The sequence below is a fragment of the Pongo pygmaeus genome, chromosome 11 (assembly GCF_028885625.2).
Source record: "Pongo pygmaeus isolate AG05252 chromosome 11, NHGRI_mPonPyg2-v2.0_pri, whole genome shotgun sequence".
In the NCBI taxonomy this organism is placed as follows: Eukaryota; Metazoa; Chordata; class Mammalia; order Primates; family Hominidae; genus Pongo; species Pongo pygmaeus.
In genome coordinates, this window is record NC_072384.2 from 89,772,460 (window position 1) to 89,790,476 (window position 18,017).

At 35.9% G+C, this 18,017-nt stretch overlaps 1 protein-coding gene across 23 annotated transcripts in view; it reads left to right on the top strand.

Moving 5' to 3' along the window:
- Positions 1–18,017, top strand: part of PMS1 (PMS1 homolog 1, mismatch repair system component) — a 131,444-nt gene that overhangs the window by 12,341 nt on the left and 101,086 nt on the right. For 20 of the 23 annotated variants that reach the window (XM_063647707.1, XM_063647715.1, XM_054479380.2 and 17 more), the window contains one exon: positions 9,647–9,749. In XM_063647707.1, the coding sequence (XP_063503777.1) occupies positions 9,647–9,749 (103 nt within the window). Of the gene's footprint in view, positions 1–9,646; positions 9,750–15,971; positions 16,724–18,017 lie in introns of those variants that run through there. The other 3 variants (XM_063647719.1, XM_063647722.1, XM_063647721.1) reach the window with 2 other exon arrangements.

An 18,017-nucleotide genomic window follows, 5' to 3' on the forward strand; every position in this document is an offset into this window, starting at 1 on the left:
TTATTTTTATTATAGTAAAATATACATAACATAAGCCAGGCGAGGTGACTTATGCCTGTAATCCTAGCACTTTGGGAGGCCGAGGCAGGTGGATCACCTGAGGTCAGGAGTTCGAGACTAGCCTGGCCAACATGGTGGAACCCCGTCTCTACTAAAAATACAAAATTAGCTGGGTGTGGTGGCTCACATCTGTAGTCCCAGCTACTTGAGAGGCTGAGGCAGGAGAATTGCTTGAACTCAGGAGACAGAGGCTGCAGTGACCCGAGATTGTGCCGCTGCACTCCCACCTGGGCAAGATAGAGCGAGATTCTGTCTCAAAAATATATATATATACATAACATAAAATTTATCATTTTAACTATTTTTAAATGTACAATTCAGTGGCAGTGGCATTAGCTACAGTCACGTTGTTGTGTATCTATAACCACTATTCATCTCCACCACCTTTTCATTATTTCAAACTCTGTACCCATTAAACAATAATGCCTTTTCCCCCCATCCCCTAGTACTCACTGTTCTACTTTCTGTCTCTATGAATTAGACTATTCTAGGTATCACATATAAGTGGACTCATAAAATATTTGTTCTTTTGTATCTGGCCTATTTCTCTTATAATGTCTTCAGGGTTCATCCGTGTTGTAACATGCATCAGAATTTCCTTCCTTTTTAAGGCTGAATAATATTCCATCATGTGTATATACCACATTTTGTTTATCTGTTCATTTTCATCGGTGGACACCTGGGTTACTTTCACCCACCTTTGGGCTATTGTGAATAATGTTTCTGTGAACATTGGTGTACAAATACCTGTTTGAGTCCCTGCTTTTACTTCTTTGGGGTATATATCCAGCAGTAGACTTGCTATGTCATATCATAATTCTGTGTTTAATTTTTTGAGGAGCAGCAAAGTGTGTTTTGCATTTAAAAATTGTATTAAGAAAATTAAGCAGATATTTAACTATAGCACTTCTCAGAGCCTTTACTATATTCAAGCACGTTGTAAATCTCTAAGGTTGGTGGTTTATATAGGCACTTTTTCCTATACCTACTTGACCATCAAATTCTTTTATTGAGAAAGCATATCATTTTTGTTTGTTTGTTTGCTTGTTCTGTGGACTACACTTTGGAAATACCACTCTAATCAGTACAGTTAGTGAGATTATGCTCTAGAGATGTGAATTGACTTGGTCTAAACCCTAACTAGTTAAGGGCAGATTGGATCTGAGAACTTTACCCATCTGACTGTGGGTTAGGTGCTCAGTGTCTATGAACTCCTGAGTTCAGTGCTTGGCACACTCAATTGCATAGTTGCAATTATACTACACTGCCTCTGCCCCAGATCTTATAACTAGTTTGTGGCAAAGCCCATCTAGAACCTTGATCTCTTCATTTCTGTTATCTCAGTTGTGTTTGATCACGTGACTCTGTACTACTTTTTTTGTACTATACTATTACCCTGTGGATGTTGGGCTCTTATTGTGTGACAGTATCTATGTGCCAGGTGACAGGGTGATTGTGAGGGTCTCTTGAGCTATTGAAATTTGCCCAGTAGCCATGTAATCCTTCATTTGTGCTTAGGCTGGCAGGCCCTATTTAGGCAAGAATGTTCCAGTACAATAAAATGATAGGACTTCATACCTGTTGTTCTGGAAAAGTGGCACAGACATGAGATATTGTTGCTGTCTCCCCTTCTGGTCTTTGGACATCTGTTTAGTAGTCCAGTCTTGCCAAGAGTAATGATATATTCTCTAGGTTCATTGTGGTCTTCCCTCAGCCCTTCTGTTTTTGAAGTGCTGGCATAGGATAGTGTAGGTTTTCTCCATTTTTTGTGGCTAGCATTCCAGCTCAGTACAGATGCTCCTTGACTTATGAGGGGATTACATTCCTGATTAAACCTTTGTAAGTTGAAAATATCATAAATCGAAAATGCATTTAATATGCTTAACTTGCTGAGCATTACAGCTTAGCCTAACCTACTTTAAACATGCTCAGAACACTTACGTTGCTCTCCAGTTGGGCAAAATTATCTGGCAACATAGTACACTGGAGAGGATCTGTTGTTTATCCTCATCGTCACATGGCTGACTGGGAGCTGTGGGTCACTGCCTCAGCATTGCTAGCGTATCCACTGCTTTCTACTGAATGCATATCACTTCCACGCCACTGTAAAGTCAAAAAATCCTAAGTAGCACCATTGTTAAATTGGTGACCCTCTGGGTTCAGTTTTTTACTTTTGGGCTTTTCTGGCTGTGTAACATGATGTCTTAAGTAGGCCAGAGAAATTGCAAAGGAGATGAAGTTTAAGTGGAAGATTTTGCTGTTGGAGCATAGAGGACTAGGGGCCCTTGCTTATTAGAATCCAGATGTTTAGACATCATTAAAGGGAAATTGCTACATGTACTCTTAAAACCGCTGTCCAAAATCTAGCACACTGTGTACTTCTCTATTTTCCTCAGCACTCGCTTTATTTGGAGTTCACAGAGCCTTCAAATAGATTTTGGGGAAGAGGGACTAGAGGGTTCAATTGGGCATTGTCCATTTTTCTCCCCAAGACTATAAATGGGAATCCACAACCCTGGATCTTATACAAAGAGTTTGTCTTTAAAATTGCATGAGGTTTCCATCTGGGAACCTCTGAATCTGCCAGTACTGTTTAGCTGTCAGTGGCTACTTTAGAAGTCATTTTTTTTTTCTGTTTTAGAGCGTAAGTATTTGATTTTTTTTTTTTTTTTTTTTTAGCTGTCGTTCAAACTTGACAGGCTTTAAGCTTTATTTGGTAGATTATTGTGTCAAAAAAGATAATTTGGCATTTCTGTATTTTCTGCAAGATAGATATGTAACCCTTCAGAGCTGAAATTAGTCATAATTAGCTTTGCCTACTAGGTGGCAGCACTATACTTGGTTTTTAGAAAAAGGTTTCACATGAGCTGTATGATTTATTCAAATCTTCACTGTAGTTCTGAGTTTAGATGGCAGTTGTGTAAGTCTTTGTCCATTGGTCACTTTCTATCTTGTTTCCTTATTTGATTACTTAAACCCGCTTGATAGGCAAGTTTATCATTTTGTCTTTGTTTTATTTTGAGGCACTCAAGTGGCCTTGAGTATAGATAAAATAATTTTGCTCATCAGAATTACAAAAGAATTGTCAAAGTATCACAATAGTGGAAAACTATAAAGTTTAAAAAAAAATGTTTGCAATGCCAAGCATTTATCTTAGAAAACATTAACAGTATTTTATGGAGTTTCCTTTCTTACAAGTCTTTGGGAAAACCACATGTAGATGTGTGTGTATGCATGCACACACACACCTACACTAACAACACAATGAATTTTTACATATGTGTACTCCTGATCAAGATTTAGACCATTATCAGAACCCCAGAAGGTTCCCTCATACCCACTCCCAGTCAGTACTTCTCAGAGGTAGCTGTCATTCAGACCTCTGTCAACACAGATTAGTTCTTTATGTTCTTGAACTTGATATAAGTGAAATCATATGGTATGTATTATTTTGGCACAGAGTTTTTGATGATGATTTAGGTTTGATTGTACCTGAAAACTAAAGGAAATACAGAGCTAGTTGGAAGGAACTTTTATAGTAGTAGGGGACCCTAGTACACCATCTAGATCCCCCACTTCAGGACTGAGCAGTCAGCCTCCAGCTGCCAAGAGTGTTGGTGACTCACCCCTGAGTCTCCATCTGGAGCTTGCCCTTACCGCAGCTGAAGACAGCTGCCTTACCCAAGTCATGCAGGGCAACCTGCATCCAATGAATCCAGTGACTGGTTGAGGGGTTATAAACGTCCCAGTTCAAGACAACATTGCCCTATGCCCACTGGTGATCATCCCAGAGAACCCCCCAATAAACTGCCTGCTCACTAATCTCCATCTCAGAATGAGCTTCATGGATTAGCCAGCCTACAATGTAGGTCTTCTGTGCTTCAGTCTCTTCATAGTACTGATGAGGAAACTGAGGTCTTTTGAAGCCAAATGCCAAGTCTTCTTACCTCAACTTCAAAACACTGTCTCTAATACTCAAGTAATATTCATTGTCTACTGCATGCAGGGTGCTGCGCTAGGTAGTTGATTTCAGAGGAATTGTACACAGTGAAATATGAAATTTGTAACCTATTCAGGTATATATTGTGTGTTCAAGGCAAAGCCCAGAGTTCAGTCCTAATTTCATGCCTTTCAGTAATGTATTTTCCGTGGTAGGTTATATTACCTCTTTACTGGCATGATTAGAAATGTATTTATAAAGTTTAAAAATACCTCCATATTAAATATTAAATTATTTACAAATATACCCAGGCCTGCAGTGCTAAGTTCAATAGATAAGTTGTTAGGAGTAGACAAGTTGAAACTTATATGGGAGGACTGTGAATAGTATTTGAGAAAAACAGGAAGTAAGGTATGTTTGCTGAAGTCAGTTACATTTAAAAATAAATATTTTTAAATAAGACTTAATGGGTGCATTTTGGGAGAAAAGAGTTCACTTTTTAAACTTAACGAATATTCCTCCGCACTCAGAAAGAATTGAGGTTTCATATATAGAAAAAATATATTTTCAAGACTGGCTTATTTTGAAACTTTTTAGATGAAAATTACAGTGAATGCAATAAAAATTAGTAATTTGGTTATTTTGTCTACCAAACTAACTGATGCATATAATTTTAAAGTCATAGGGTTGTAAACCGTCCTAGGCTCAGTGGATCGATACATAATTGGGCACACTATTAAAGAGCCATCACCTATAACTCTAGTTGTTGACATTACTTTCTGTTTATTTAAAAAATGTTATTAAAATTAAGTTAGACTTTCAGCAAAATTGGCTGGAGAAATCTAAAATACATCTAATTCTATGTTCTTTATTTATATACTTGAATGGTCAGTTTTCCTAATTTGTCAATTATAAAATAACTTCCAACCTTAAACAGTCCAAAGAAGTAAAGCATTATTTTTGTTTTGTTTTGTTTTATAATTTTTATAATTTTTTTGTAGAGATAGGGTCTCACTCTCTTGTTCAGGCTGGGCTCAAAATCCTGGCCTCAAGCAATCTTCCTGCCTCAGCCACCCACATTGCTGGCAGGCAGGAGCCACTGTGCCCTGCAGGCATTCTTTTTATATCTACAGAGTAAACTATTGGTATTTTAAAATGGAATTACTGCTTTCATGATCTGTGATGAGTATATCAGCAACTGACACAAATTTACTGGTAATGGTTTTCTTTAAAATCATAACAGCAAGCATAACTTCTTGAAATTTATTGTTTGTAGAGCAATAATTTTGAGAAATTTGTCATCTTCAATGTTTAATTACTGGTACTAATTACTAAGCACAGTGACTGGGTTGAAATAGAGAGAGTGAAAATCCTGTCTTGACCGTCTCATAAAAATTTTTATAAAGATAGTGTGTATTATTCCTATCACATAATAAAAAAGACAAAATATTTTTCTTTTTAGGTTGATATTTTATATGTGTTATCAAAGAAATGTTTAAGAAACTAACAACATTTTTGAACTGGATTTTACATGGAGGCTGGTTTTAGAAATATAGAACAGTTTATTTTATTTTATTTTATTTTTTTCTTAAAGAACAAATTCTGAAGTAGGAGTCAGAAGCCTAATTCTAAATCCTGAGTGTTTGAATAGGAGCCCTGGCCAAAGGCCAAAGTCAGATTAAGTTTTCTGAGAATTTTTTTTTTTTTTTCATTTATCAAGTGAGGGTCAAATACAATAATACATCTTACAGTGTCTTGAATATTGTGTACATACAGATGCAAGTTATTTCTACTTTGGACTTGTATGTGAAAAGTAGTATGCATCTGGATAAGATCATTAGACTTGCTTATTCCCCTCTGCAAACAGTATTTCACCTCTGCATTCAATGTATGCTATTCCACATTTTGGGGAAATCCTTTCTAAAATGTAATAGCCATTCATAGGTAAATTCCTTCTAATTCTCACCAAATGTCTTCATTCTGTAGTGTTAGTTCATTTTTTTCTCTCGTTTTTCCCTCAGAAGAATAAATGTCATCCTCTGCATAACATTTACATTTATTGATTCATTCATCCACCATTTAAATGATTACAATGTACTGAATATTATTCTCGCCTTGTCAAGCTCATTATGCAGTTGACCCTTGAATATCACCCAGTTGAGGTGCAGACCCCCCAACCCCACCACTTTGCTATGCAGTCAAAAATTCACATGTAACTTTTGACTTCTTAAACTTAACTACTGTTGACCGGCCTCCTGTTGACTGGAAGATAACATATTTTGTATGTTGCATGTATTATATACTGTATTCTTACAATAAAGTAAGCTAGTGAAAATAATGTTATTAAGAAAATTATAAGAGAAATATGTTTGCTATTCATTAAGTGGAAGCTGTTCATTAAGTGTTCATGTTGAGTAGGCTCAGGAAAGGGTAGAAGAGGAGAGATTGGTCTTGCTGTCTCTGGTGGCAGAAAATCTGTGTGTTAAGTGGACCTGCACAGTTCAGACTTGAGTTGTGGAAGGGTCAACTGTACATAATTTTGTGATGTGATAATATAGGATCTGTAGGTTTGTTTTTGTATCACCTCACATTAAGCCTCCAGGGCTTAGAGGAGCAGAATGAGAAGCTGAGTCATTTTGTTTTGAAGATGGAAGTTGGGACTCACTTATTTGTGGGCCCACATACTATAAAAGGGTCAGGGGAAGCCCCTAGTGTCATTATGATGGTTCTAAGCCAAGGACTCCTGACTCCTTTTCCACAGTGTAGGGTTGTCTCATATATTTTTTGTAGCTGTGATGGAAGAGCTTTAGTCAAAATACGTCTGGGAAGTTTTGAAGCAGTTGGAATATTTTACTTCCTAAATGCAGCTTGGTCACAGATGATGGAACTCTGTTGCTAGGAGAAAAGCCAGGGCCAAGATCTCCCTGTTGGTAGGCTCCCCATAGTGGGTATCTGGGAACAAGTCCTGCAGTCAGAGTACTTTAATTAGTGCACAGTATTTGCACAGGCAGGCAGGCAGGCAGGCATACTCACATGTAGAAAAGAAAACATTTCAGCCATTCAGGCAAAAGTCTGTATTTGACCTGAATCGTAAAGACCCTGCGTTTTCAACTCGTTTTTGTGTCGGTCTTCATCTAAAAGTTAGCCCCCCCAAAACTCAAAAGGCTTTATCATAATTACCTTAAATGAATTTTTGTCAAGAGGATTTTTACCTGAATTATCAGGATATATTCTAAGTTTTTTCTTTACTTTTTATCTAAACATTGAAGAAAAACTATGTTTATCTGAAGTTTAAATGCTTTTATGTAATTTTAATTTTGTAATGATACTGCGATTTCTTGAAACTCAGTAAACTGGACCAGAGAGTCAGTTTTTAATAACTGACAACTAATATAGCCTCCAAGGTCCTCTAAGGACTTGTAAAACTTTTCCTTTTAAAATACTGGTTTTCTTTATTTCTTCTCTTGACACCACTAGATTCACTCTCTGCCACCATTCCTCAGTGTCTCTAGTAAGAATCACCAGTAATAGTGTGTACTGTTAGAGATGCTCCTGATGGTGGAGTTACTGCAGGCTCAAATGCTAGCTCCTGCACAGCTAATGAATTCTGAACCTGTGCCTGGTCCAAAAAAGAGTTTCCTGCTCCGGACACAGGGTCATATAAGGAAACAAACTCTCGAAATACAATTCCCTTTCCTTCCTCTGTGGAACACACTGTATTTCATAAATTTATGAAGTACACTTATGTGTTTGCTTTATGTTTTACTGTCTTTAGCCATGAATTGGAAAGCATTTCATATCTAAATACATTTTCATAGTATTCTACAAATTGTAATTTTACAAAATTTTAATGTTGGAAAATAGAGGGTTTTTTTAAATTTTAACATAAATGTTACATTATGAGCACTAAGGTCTTATTTTGCTTTTTAGCACTTCAGTTTCTTCGTCTAGACTGGAGTATATATGTTTAAAGGATGAGCAAATTAATACCTTGTAAGATACTTTGAAGTGGTTAAAACAAAATCCCATGTAACCTTATAAAGTATTAGCATCATCTTCATCTTATCATCACCCTTCCCTTAAAGATGATCCGTGTAATCATTTATTCAGGACCATCTAGAAGCCACTGGCAGGGTTAGTACTGGAACTCAGAGTTCCAGGGCCGCCTTTGCTCAGTGACACCAACTTTAGGTCAGGTGGCTAGTTCTTTGGAGTAGAGAAATAGAATTCAGTTGACCTTAGCATTTTGGAAGAGCAGTTGGTTAAATGTAGAATTGTCTTTAAAGGGATAATTATGGAATAATTAGGCACAGAAAAGAAAATCTCTAGCACTTTCTGTCCTCTAAATTACACTGTTTTTGAACCATGGAATGTATTTTGGAAGAAGTAGATCCCTTAAGAGTACTCAGAAGCTCACAACTTTGTTTTAGGTTCTGCTATTTTGGGGCATAGTATCACAGTAATAGCAGCTTGACATAGTGCCCCTAGTAAGAGTTTCATAGACTTCTATTTTCAGAGAGAATCTAACGTCCTCTGCTGGTACTGTGAGCTGGAGAAGCCGTTTCTTTTTGTTGCTCTGATATTCCCTGCATGGTACCAACATGTTCCACAGAGCTGTAGGCCCTACAGTAAATCTGCTTGGTTAGGGCAGGGTGACAGAACCTTCAAATATAGACCCATCTGGATTCAGATGAGTTCCAGCAGTGGGGTTGGATTCTTATGGTGTCTAAATTATATAGATTTACTTTAGAATATTCAGCTCTTTGTATAAAGATGGCCAAGAAAGATGACTCCCAATTTTGGGTCATCATTGGCTCACCAGACGTGTGAGGAGGCTACCTTCTTCCCTATGCTTTCCTTGCCAGCATCCCCACTCCCCACTGTTTTTTTGGTTTTTTTTTCTGACAATGGCATATTTTACTATTGTTGTACTTTCATACCTACCTCATGGGGTAAGTAAATAGAAAACAGGATGAAGCTAGCTCAAAAGAGGGCAGACACTTTAAAATATATATTTCTATGACTAACATCTGAGGAAATATTTTCATGCTGAATGAAATGTCTTCTTGACTTATGCTTACATATTTTAAAGATTTTTTTAATTAATAAAAAATATATGCTTAATGAGTTTAAAGCTCAGTTGTAAGAAAAAATATCTGTAAATATATATATAATTTAATTTTTTTGGACCATAAACTTGAAATACAGAAGTGCAGTTTTACACATAATAAAGAAGGGGGAGGGAGTGATCACTTTACCAAAGAACTATTCATTTACCAACAAATTTATGGAAATAGTCTGTTAAAAAGCAAGTTCCCTTAATACAGTTGAAGTACTTGCTTTTACAGACATAAGTCATATAATGCATACAATACAAATGGCATTTGAGGTATACTTGTTTGTGTACGAGTGTTTTAATAAAGTGAAATACTCAAAACAGTAATTTGCAACGTAAAAAAATACAAGCTGGCCTGTTGCTTATTCATGTAACTCTAAGGAATATTACAAAAGAACTGGTCACAAATGTTTATTAGGTAAAATACACTATTGAGTAAATATATTATGCAATAATCATTTCAAATCTTTGATAATGAACCTATTGCAATATCTGAAGTGTTAGTTTTATTAGATGTTTTTTTCCCCCAGGTTTTAATTACAACAAGAACGGCTGCTGATAATTTTAGCACCCAGTATGTTTTAGATGGCAGTGGCCACATACTTTCTCAGAAACCTTCACATCTTGCTCAAGGTAAGAAAGTAGCTTTGTATACAAACATTCTTTACCTTTTCTGTCTTAATTATTGGTTTAAAAAAAAAGAAGTTACTCCGTGAATACAAATGTATTGCTTTGGGCTTGGTCCTGATAAAGGCTAGTTAACTTCCAAGTAAACATTCAGCCTTTATTCTAGCCACCAATTTCTTAAATATTTAGAATTGTTCTCAAAAGGAACTGTATTGCTTTGGGCTTGGTCCTGATAAAGGCTAGTTAACTTCCAAGTAAACATTCAGCCTTTATTCTAGCCACCAATTTCTTAAATATTTAGAATTGTTCTCAAAAGGAACTGTATGAGAGACTGGACACTTCCATGGACTAGTTACTCCTCTGTAAAAACTAAGAGTATTTATTTTACCAGTGCTGGATTACCAGTGTCATCTTCATATATGAAGAAGATTAATATTTTATTGAAATATATAAAACATAATTGATTTGGTAATAGTGGTAATAAACCATACCATCAAGATATGATTAAATAGATAATTTAAAATCTATTTATTTATGGAAAACTTCAAACATGCATAAGAAGTTACTGTACTTATCACTCAGTTTCAATAATTTATCAACTCATTGCTAAAGTTCTTTCATGTAATACCCTCGCCCATTTCCTCCCTTTCTATATTACTTTGAAGCAAATACATATTGTTTCTACTTGTAATGTAGTTAGTGTTTTATATACTTTTATGTAATATTATTACATTTTAATTGATATCTTATGTTTTTATTTTTTATTTTATTTTATTTTCCTGAGACAGGGTCTCACTCTCACACAGGCTGGACTGCAGTGGCGTCATCTTGGTTCACTGCAATCTCTGCTTCCCAGGCTCAAGTTATCCTCCCACCTCAGCCTCCTCAGTAGCTGGGACTACAGGTGCATACCACCACACCCGGCTAATTTTTGTATTTTTAGTAGAGACAGGGTTTTGCTGTGTTGCCCAGCTGGTCTCGAACTCCTGAGCCCAAGCAATACACCTGCCTTGGCCTCCCAGAGTGCTGAGATTACAGATGTGAGCCACTACATTCAGCTGATAGGTGTTTAAATTTCTCTAAAAACTATTTACTTATAAAGGTAAAAAAGATCTCTTTAGGCTTCAGTTTCACATATCTCCTTTAATCTTTTTTTAATAATTTCTAGTAATGGGGTGATTAAGAGACTATTAAAGCTATTACCTCTTTAGAGTCATGTTCAAAATAATTATTAGATCTGAAAAGGGACTTGTGGGTTTTGTTGTTGTTGTTTATCCTTCTGCTTCTCCGATTTGTGTTGTAAATTCATGTTTAATTTTGTGTTCCCTCATTGTAATTTATCAAAGTACATTCTGTATATTTTCTGTGTTTTTTTTCCTTCAGTTTTAATATTAAATTATTGGATTTTTTTTCCGAATGACTTCTGTCTTCATTTCATGTATAAAATATAAATTTCTTATATTTTAATACTGGTACCAAATTCTCTCACTCGTTCTCTTATTTTGTAAATCCTTAGCTTAATTACTGATTACTTTTGCCCATTAGGAATTGATATTTTTGTGCCACATAAAGGAGAGAGTTAATAGAAACTCCTAGGACAATGCACATTTTTTCCTCATTTATTCAGTTAATGAAAATGAGCTCAAGTCTAACAACTATTTTATTTGATGTAGAATAATACAAATATTATATATGTTTTAATTAAAAGTAATAGATTATAATTCTTTTACTATATATCAAAGGTTAGGACAGAGAAAAGGCATTTTTAAAATATGGCTCCTCTCTAGAAATACTCTGACCCCAGTTCTTACGAGTTCAAATTAGGAAACCATTAGGAGATATTTGAGTGGCTATCCAGTAGAGTACTTTGAAGTAATCTAGTTGCCTTATAAAACTTAAAGGAATTTATTTTTGTCTTAGTAGTGACCAGTCTAATCTGGATGGCCAATGGCTTTGCATCACTCATACTTCTCATGCTTTTCTTTATTCATCTCCATGGGAACTATGAAATAATCCTTAGATATGGAATCCATCTGATCTTTGCCCTTTTGCTGTTGATTTTCCTTTTCCTGCTGACCTCAGTCTTCTACCTTAAGTGAGACCAGGTATTCATATTAAGGAATTTCTGTAGTCAATAAATGAACTTTAACTTTCTTTAGTATATTTCTTTTATCTCAAGAAACAAGAATAAATACTTAGAAGATCAGTAGTTGCAAAACTACTAATTGCTTTTCATAACTCAATTTTTTCACCTAATTATAGTTGATTGGTTAGGAAAACAGAAAGTTAAAGTCTTAATTTTAAGTTGTTCTAGATGGACATATTATATATATCTACAAACACTTTCAGAAGCCTTTTATATTTACATTGCCTTAGTGCTGATAGGTTTTGAGTGATTGAATCACATACTCACATTTCACCAGCTGTCATTTAGCTTCCATTTAAATATTTTCTGCGTAAGATAAAATTACAGTTCAACCATCCTAATTTATACCTGTACATGTAGGGTTCTTGGACTAATTTCTGCTGTGAGGTGAACATCCCTGCTTAGCATTTACTCTTCATGTCATCTGATATAATGATACCTGTGGGTGGTATAATTGTAGGTATGGGAACAACTTACAACAAAATTTTATTTAGGCATTGGAAAATTTGTTACTCCTTTAAAAAACATAATTTTTTATTATTACTATTATTTTGAGACAGAGTCTCACTCTGTCGCCCAGGCTAGAGTGCAATGGTGTGATCTGGGCTCAGTGCAGCCTCCACCTCCCAGATTCAAACAGTTCTTGTGCCTTGGCCTCCCAAGTAGCTGGGATTGCAGGTGTGTATCCCCACGCCTGGTGAATTTTTGTATTTTTTTTTAGTAGAGACAGGGTTTTGCCATGTTGGCCAAGCTGGTCTCGAACTCCTGACCTCAAGAAATCTGCCCTCCTCGGCCTCACAAAGTGCTGGAATTATAGGTGTGAGCCACTGTGCCCAGCCTAAAAAACATATTTTACAGTGTTTAAAAATAGTTTACTAGAAATTCCAGCTCTGGTTTTTCTAGGTGTATATTTGTTTTATGGATTAATTCAGCCATTTAAAATGATTTATGTGTTTAACAGTATGTCACCCTAAGTTGCCCTTACCTTCTGTTCACTACCATTTTAAAGCATTTTTTTAAACTAAAAAGAAAAATAGAAATAAGTCTATCTTTTAAATTATTGTACCAAGAACATGGAGTAAATTATTAGCTTTAGTCCTATCATTTTCTGTCATCACTTCTATTCCCTTTACCCTAGATAATCAGTATTAAGCTTTCCAAATTGATTTACTCTCCTGGTAAAATTCTTTTAACATCTCCCAGTACTTCTGCCTTAGAAATTTCTCATATATCAAAAGTAGTATTTAAAGAGCTCTGATCATTTTCCTACCCTGTTACTAGAGTTTCAGAACATCACGTTCTTTGTAAATTCCTACTGTGTGTGATTGTGCATGTATTAAAAGATCTTTTCATCTTAATTTAAGAATGGACCTTTTATTCCTTAAATATTTTAAGAAAACTTTCTGATATATTCAAGCAACCATACCTTTACATTAGGAATATAAATAGCTGCCATTATAATAAATGGCATGCCATAGGGTCATGTAAAAATATAACAGGGAGCATATTACAACACTGCAGTTTAATTCTGGTGTTTGTAGGACGTGCTAAAGTTAGAGAGCTGAATGATTTTCTTGTAAAACATGATAGTATAATGGGGCCTCCTCCCTATTATTGGCCAGTATTAGTTGGTACTTTTAAGGAAGCACATTTCTTATTGTTTGTTTTTTTTTTTTTTTCCTTTTTGAGACAGGGTTCATTTGGAATCAGAAAAGACTTTTCCATAAGTATGTTTTATTCAAACATATAATTCTTACTAATCTCAATTGGCTGGGCGCAGTGGCTCATGCCTGTAATCCCAGCACTTTGGGAGGCCAAGGCAGGCAGATCTTGAGGTCAGGATTTCAAGACCAGCCTGGTCAACAAGGTGAAACCCTGTCTCTACTAAAAATACAAAAAATTAGCCAGGTGTGGGGGTGGGCGCCTGTAATCCCACTGAGGTAGGAGAATCACATGAACCCAGGAGGCAGAGGTTGCAGTGAGCTGAGATTGTGCCATTGCACTCCAGCCTGGGCAACAAGAGTGAAACTCCATCTCAATAATTCTCATTTTACTTTCAGAGGATATTTTTAGGTGCTGAAGCAATAATTTATCAATATACAGATTAGGTATAATGTAGTCTTAGATACATAACATATATTTAAAAATCAACAGGTATCTCTTTTTTACTTTCATATACACATTTATATTTTGCCCTCTTGATTTCTGTCTTCCTTCTGTCTAGAGCTACAGTGCATGCCATTATATTTGTCATCTAGGAACTTACTGACTAGTGGGGAACACAGGTGAGTGAATAATGACAAAATGAAGCCACTGACTGCCTAGAGAGAGGTTAGCAAGTTTTTCAGAAAAGATGACGTTTGAGTTTGAAGATGGTAGGAGTTTGAAGATGATAGATAAGACATGGAGTGTAACCTTTCGGCAAGAGAAAAATGATGTACACAGATTTTCAAGAGACCATTGCTATCTGCGTAGCAATGAGGGGAAAAAACATAATTTTAAAAACTTGTAGTCTTTAAACTCATTGAAGACCTGTGTCACAGAGAAGTTTAAATGAACAAAGCTCAAGAGAAACACTACATCTTCCTAAAAAAGAAGTGCCTGGTGGCCATTTGCATCCCTGGGAGCATTAACTGAGTCATAGGTGGATGAAGGAGCAAGTCTTCTATAAATAAGGGAGCTTTTATGGTACTAGGAGAAACCAGCTGAACTCTTATAGCCACTCGTGGGCGGACATGACAGATTAGAATATGGGATCCTCAAACAGAGCTAGTCCAACCCCCACACTGAATCTCAGCAGGACTTTAGTTGAGTAAAAAGTGATTAAGAAAATTGGGACTGAGCTAGAGAAAGAAGGATCTTAAAACCTTGCTAGAGAAAGAGACCTGATTCCATCTTCAAGACATTTGAAACCAAAGACATTTGAACTGGAACTAAACGGTTCAACTCAGATGAACTCCTGGTTAGATTGAAGAGATATATTCTTCACTCTACCTTCTTGGCAGGAAACAAAGCACTTTCTCTGGGAGAAAATATTTTCTTCTTTAGTATCTATTGTTCTTTTATATACAATGTTTGGCAAAAATAAAAATTTTGAGAGACTTGAGGAAAGGAAAATGGAATCCATAATCAAGAGAAACAATAGTGTAAATAAACTCACCAATAACCCAGATGTTTGAATTAACAGACAAAAACTTAAAAAAAAACTTATGTTAAAGAATTTAGAAGAAAAGATGGTCAAAATTGGTAAGAAGGTAGCAAATTTCAGCGGAGAAATGGAAACTAAAAAACTAATTGAAAATTCTAGAACAGAAAGTACTATGTCTGAAGAATTAATTGGATGGACTTATTGGAGTCAGGTCAGTAAAAATGATATGCAAACAGAAGCACAGAAGTAGAATGAGAAAAGAGCATCAGAGACCTGTGGGGCAACATTAAACGGTCTAACATACCTGTGACTGGAATCTCAGGAGAGAGAATGGGGCAGAACAAAATCTGAAAAAAAAAAGTCTGAGGGCTGGGCACAGTGGCTCACACCTGTAATCCTAGCACTTTGGGAGGCCAAGGTGGGCAGATCACTTGAGGTCAGGAGTTTAAGACCAGCCTAGCCAAAATGGTTAAACCCCATCTCTAACAAAAATACAAAAATTACCCAATTTTTTTGTGTTTTGGCACTTGCCTGTAATCCTGGCTACTTAGGTGGCTGAGGCAGGAGAATCTCTTGAACCCAGGAATTAGAGGTTGCAGTGAGCCAAGATTGTGCCATACACTGTAGCCTGGGCAACAGAGTGAGATTCCTGTCTTCAACAACAACAAAAAAAACTAACAAAATTAAGATTAAAAAAATAAAATGTCTGAGAATATTCCAAGATTTTTGAAAAGATATAAAGCCACGTACCAAAGACAGTGAACAGAACCAAGTGGAATAAAAATAAACAGAACCACAGCTAACCACATCATAACTGAATTACTGAAAACCAGTAATGTATTGGACAGGAGTGTTGTTAAAGCAATGTATTATACTTAAATTGGAAGTGTTTTTTCTTTTTTAGAGATTCATGAAAGTGTGGTGCTATTTACAGCTTTCATGAAATATTAAAAGCAGCCAGAGGAGAAAATACATTGAATTCAGAGGAACAATAAAAATAATGACAGCTGACTTCCCATTGGAAACATAGAAGTCCAAAGAAAATGGAATGACATCTTTCAAGTATTTAAATTTTTCATCCGGGTGTGGTGGTCACGCCTGTAATCCCAGCACTTTGGGAGACTGAGGCAGGTGGATCACCTGAGGTCAGGAGTTTGAGACCAGCCTGGCCAACATGGCGAAACTGTGTGTCTACTAAAAATATGAAAATTAGCTGGGTGTGGTGGTGCATACCTGTAATCCCAGCTACTCAGGAGGCTGAGGCAGGAGAATTGCTTGAACCCAGGAGGCAGAGGTTGCAGTTAGCCGAGATCACGCCACTGTACTCCAGCCTGGGTGACAGAATTAGACTCTCAAACAAAACAACAAACAAAATTTGATTTAGACTTCTATAACCAGTAAAAATGCCCTTTAAAGAATGAGTACAAAGTGAAGGCAATTTCATACGAATAAAACAGAGAATCTCCCACCATGCACTACAAGAAATACTAACAGGGTTTTTAAGCTGAAGGAAAATGATTCTACGTGGCAACCTGAATCTGCAAGAAGGAAAGAAAAGCACTAGAAAATGTGTGGAAAAAATGGAAAGACAAGTATTTTAAAAAATTATTTTACAAAAACAAGATCAGTATATTGTGGAGTTTATCACACAGAAAAGTAAAATGCATGACAAAAACTTTACAAAAGGTAAGAGTAAATGAAGTACACTATTACAAAGTTGTTACATTGTGAAATATAATTTATTTCATGGTAATCAAGGTAGACTGATAATTTAAGAATATATGTTATACTCTCTAGAGTAACCACTAAAAGTAATACAAAGTTATATGGCTAAAAAGCCAATTAAAGCATATAAAATGGAGTACTAAGAATGACATGACAGAATTCAGTGTGAGGATTTTGGAGTAGTAGAAGCAGGAGGTTTAGCTTAGAAAGTGGTAGCGTAGGTGTTAGATTATGAAGGGCCTTTTATATCATACCAGGTAGTTTGTACCTTACCATTATGAGCCATTGGAATTTATTTTAGGCAGATGATTGATACCATGTTATTTACAAAATTAACTGGTAGGATTAATATGTTATTTACAAGATTAGCTGGTAATTTCTACTATAAATTTTGTCTTACTGTAAGATACTGTCTTCAACTACTAGGGTTTGAGGGGAGGGAAAGGACTTGACATAAATTGGAGAGAGACTCCTAGGATAGAATAGATAGACCTATAAGACTTATGCAATATTGCAGTAAGAAGTAGAGGGAAGAATGAATTATTTCTGTAGTATCTGCCTTTGGAAACCATTGGATGTTGGTGTTATATGAGAAAGGAAGGTTAGGTGTAGTATCAAATCCAAGGAAGAAGATAATGAGTTCCAGCCTGAGTGTGATCGATTTCATATACCTTGAGGATAGCCAGGTGGAGTTAATGAGTGAGCATCTGTCTATAAAACTTAAAAGAGTAGTGTAGGTCTCAGATATGTGTCTAGTTAACCAATTCTAAGATGCACATTTTGTCACACTTGACGTCCCTGAAAACAGATTGTGGCTTATAATTAATGGCCTCCCAAAATCCTTTTTGGAAAAGCAGCAGTTTTGGATGTTCTTATTGTTGTATCAATTGAATTTTGTGCAATATTCATAATTCATGTGTTGACTGGAGGAATAAACAACTTCATATTTTATTGCAACAATTGCTTTATGAGAGTTAAAAAGGGAAACAGTCACAACTAAATGAAGCTGTGTTAAGTGCCAAAGTGTTGCTGTCATATGCAAAGCATTGAAATTGATGGCACCAGAAGAAATTGCCATATTCATGGGAGTAAAGAAATTTCAAAGGAATGAGAGGTTGATGTGACCGTTTCATGTGTTACACGGGACTATTGTTAAGGCAGTGTATCATAGTTTAATTGGAAGTGTTTTTTTCTTTTTTAGAGATTTATAAAAGTATGGTGCTGCTTACAACTTCCATGAAAAGAATCATTGGCA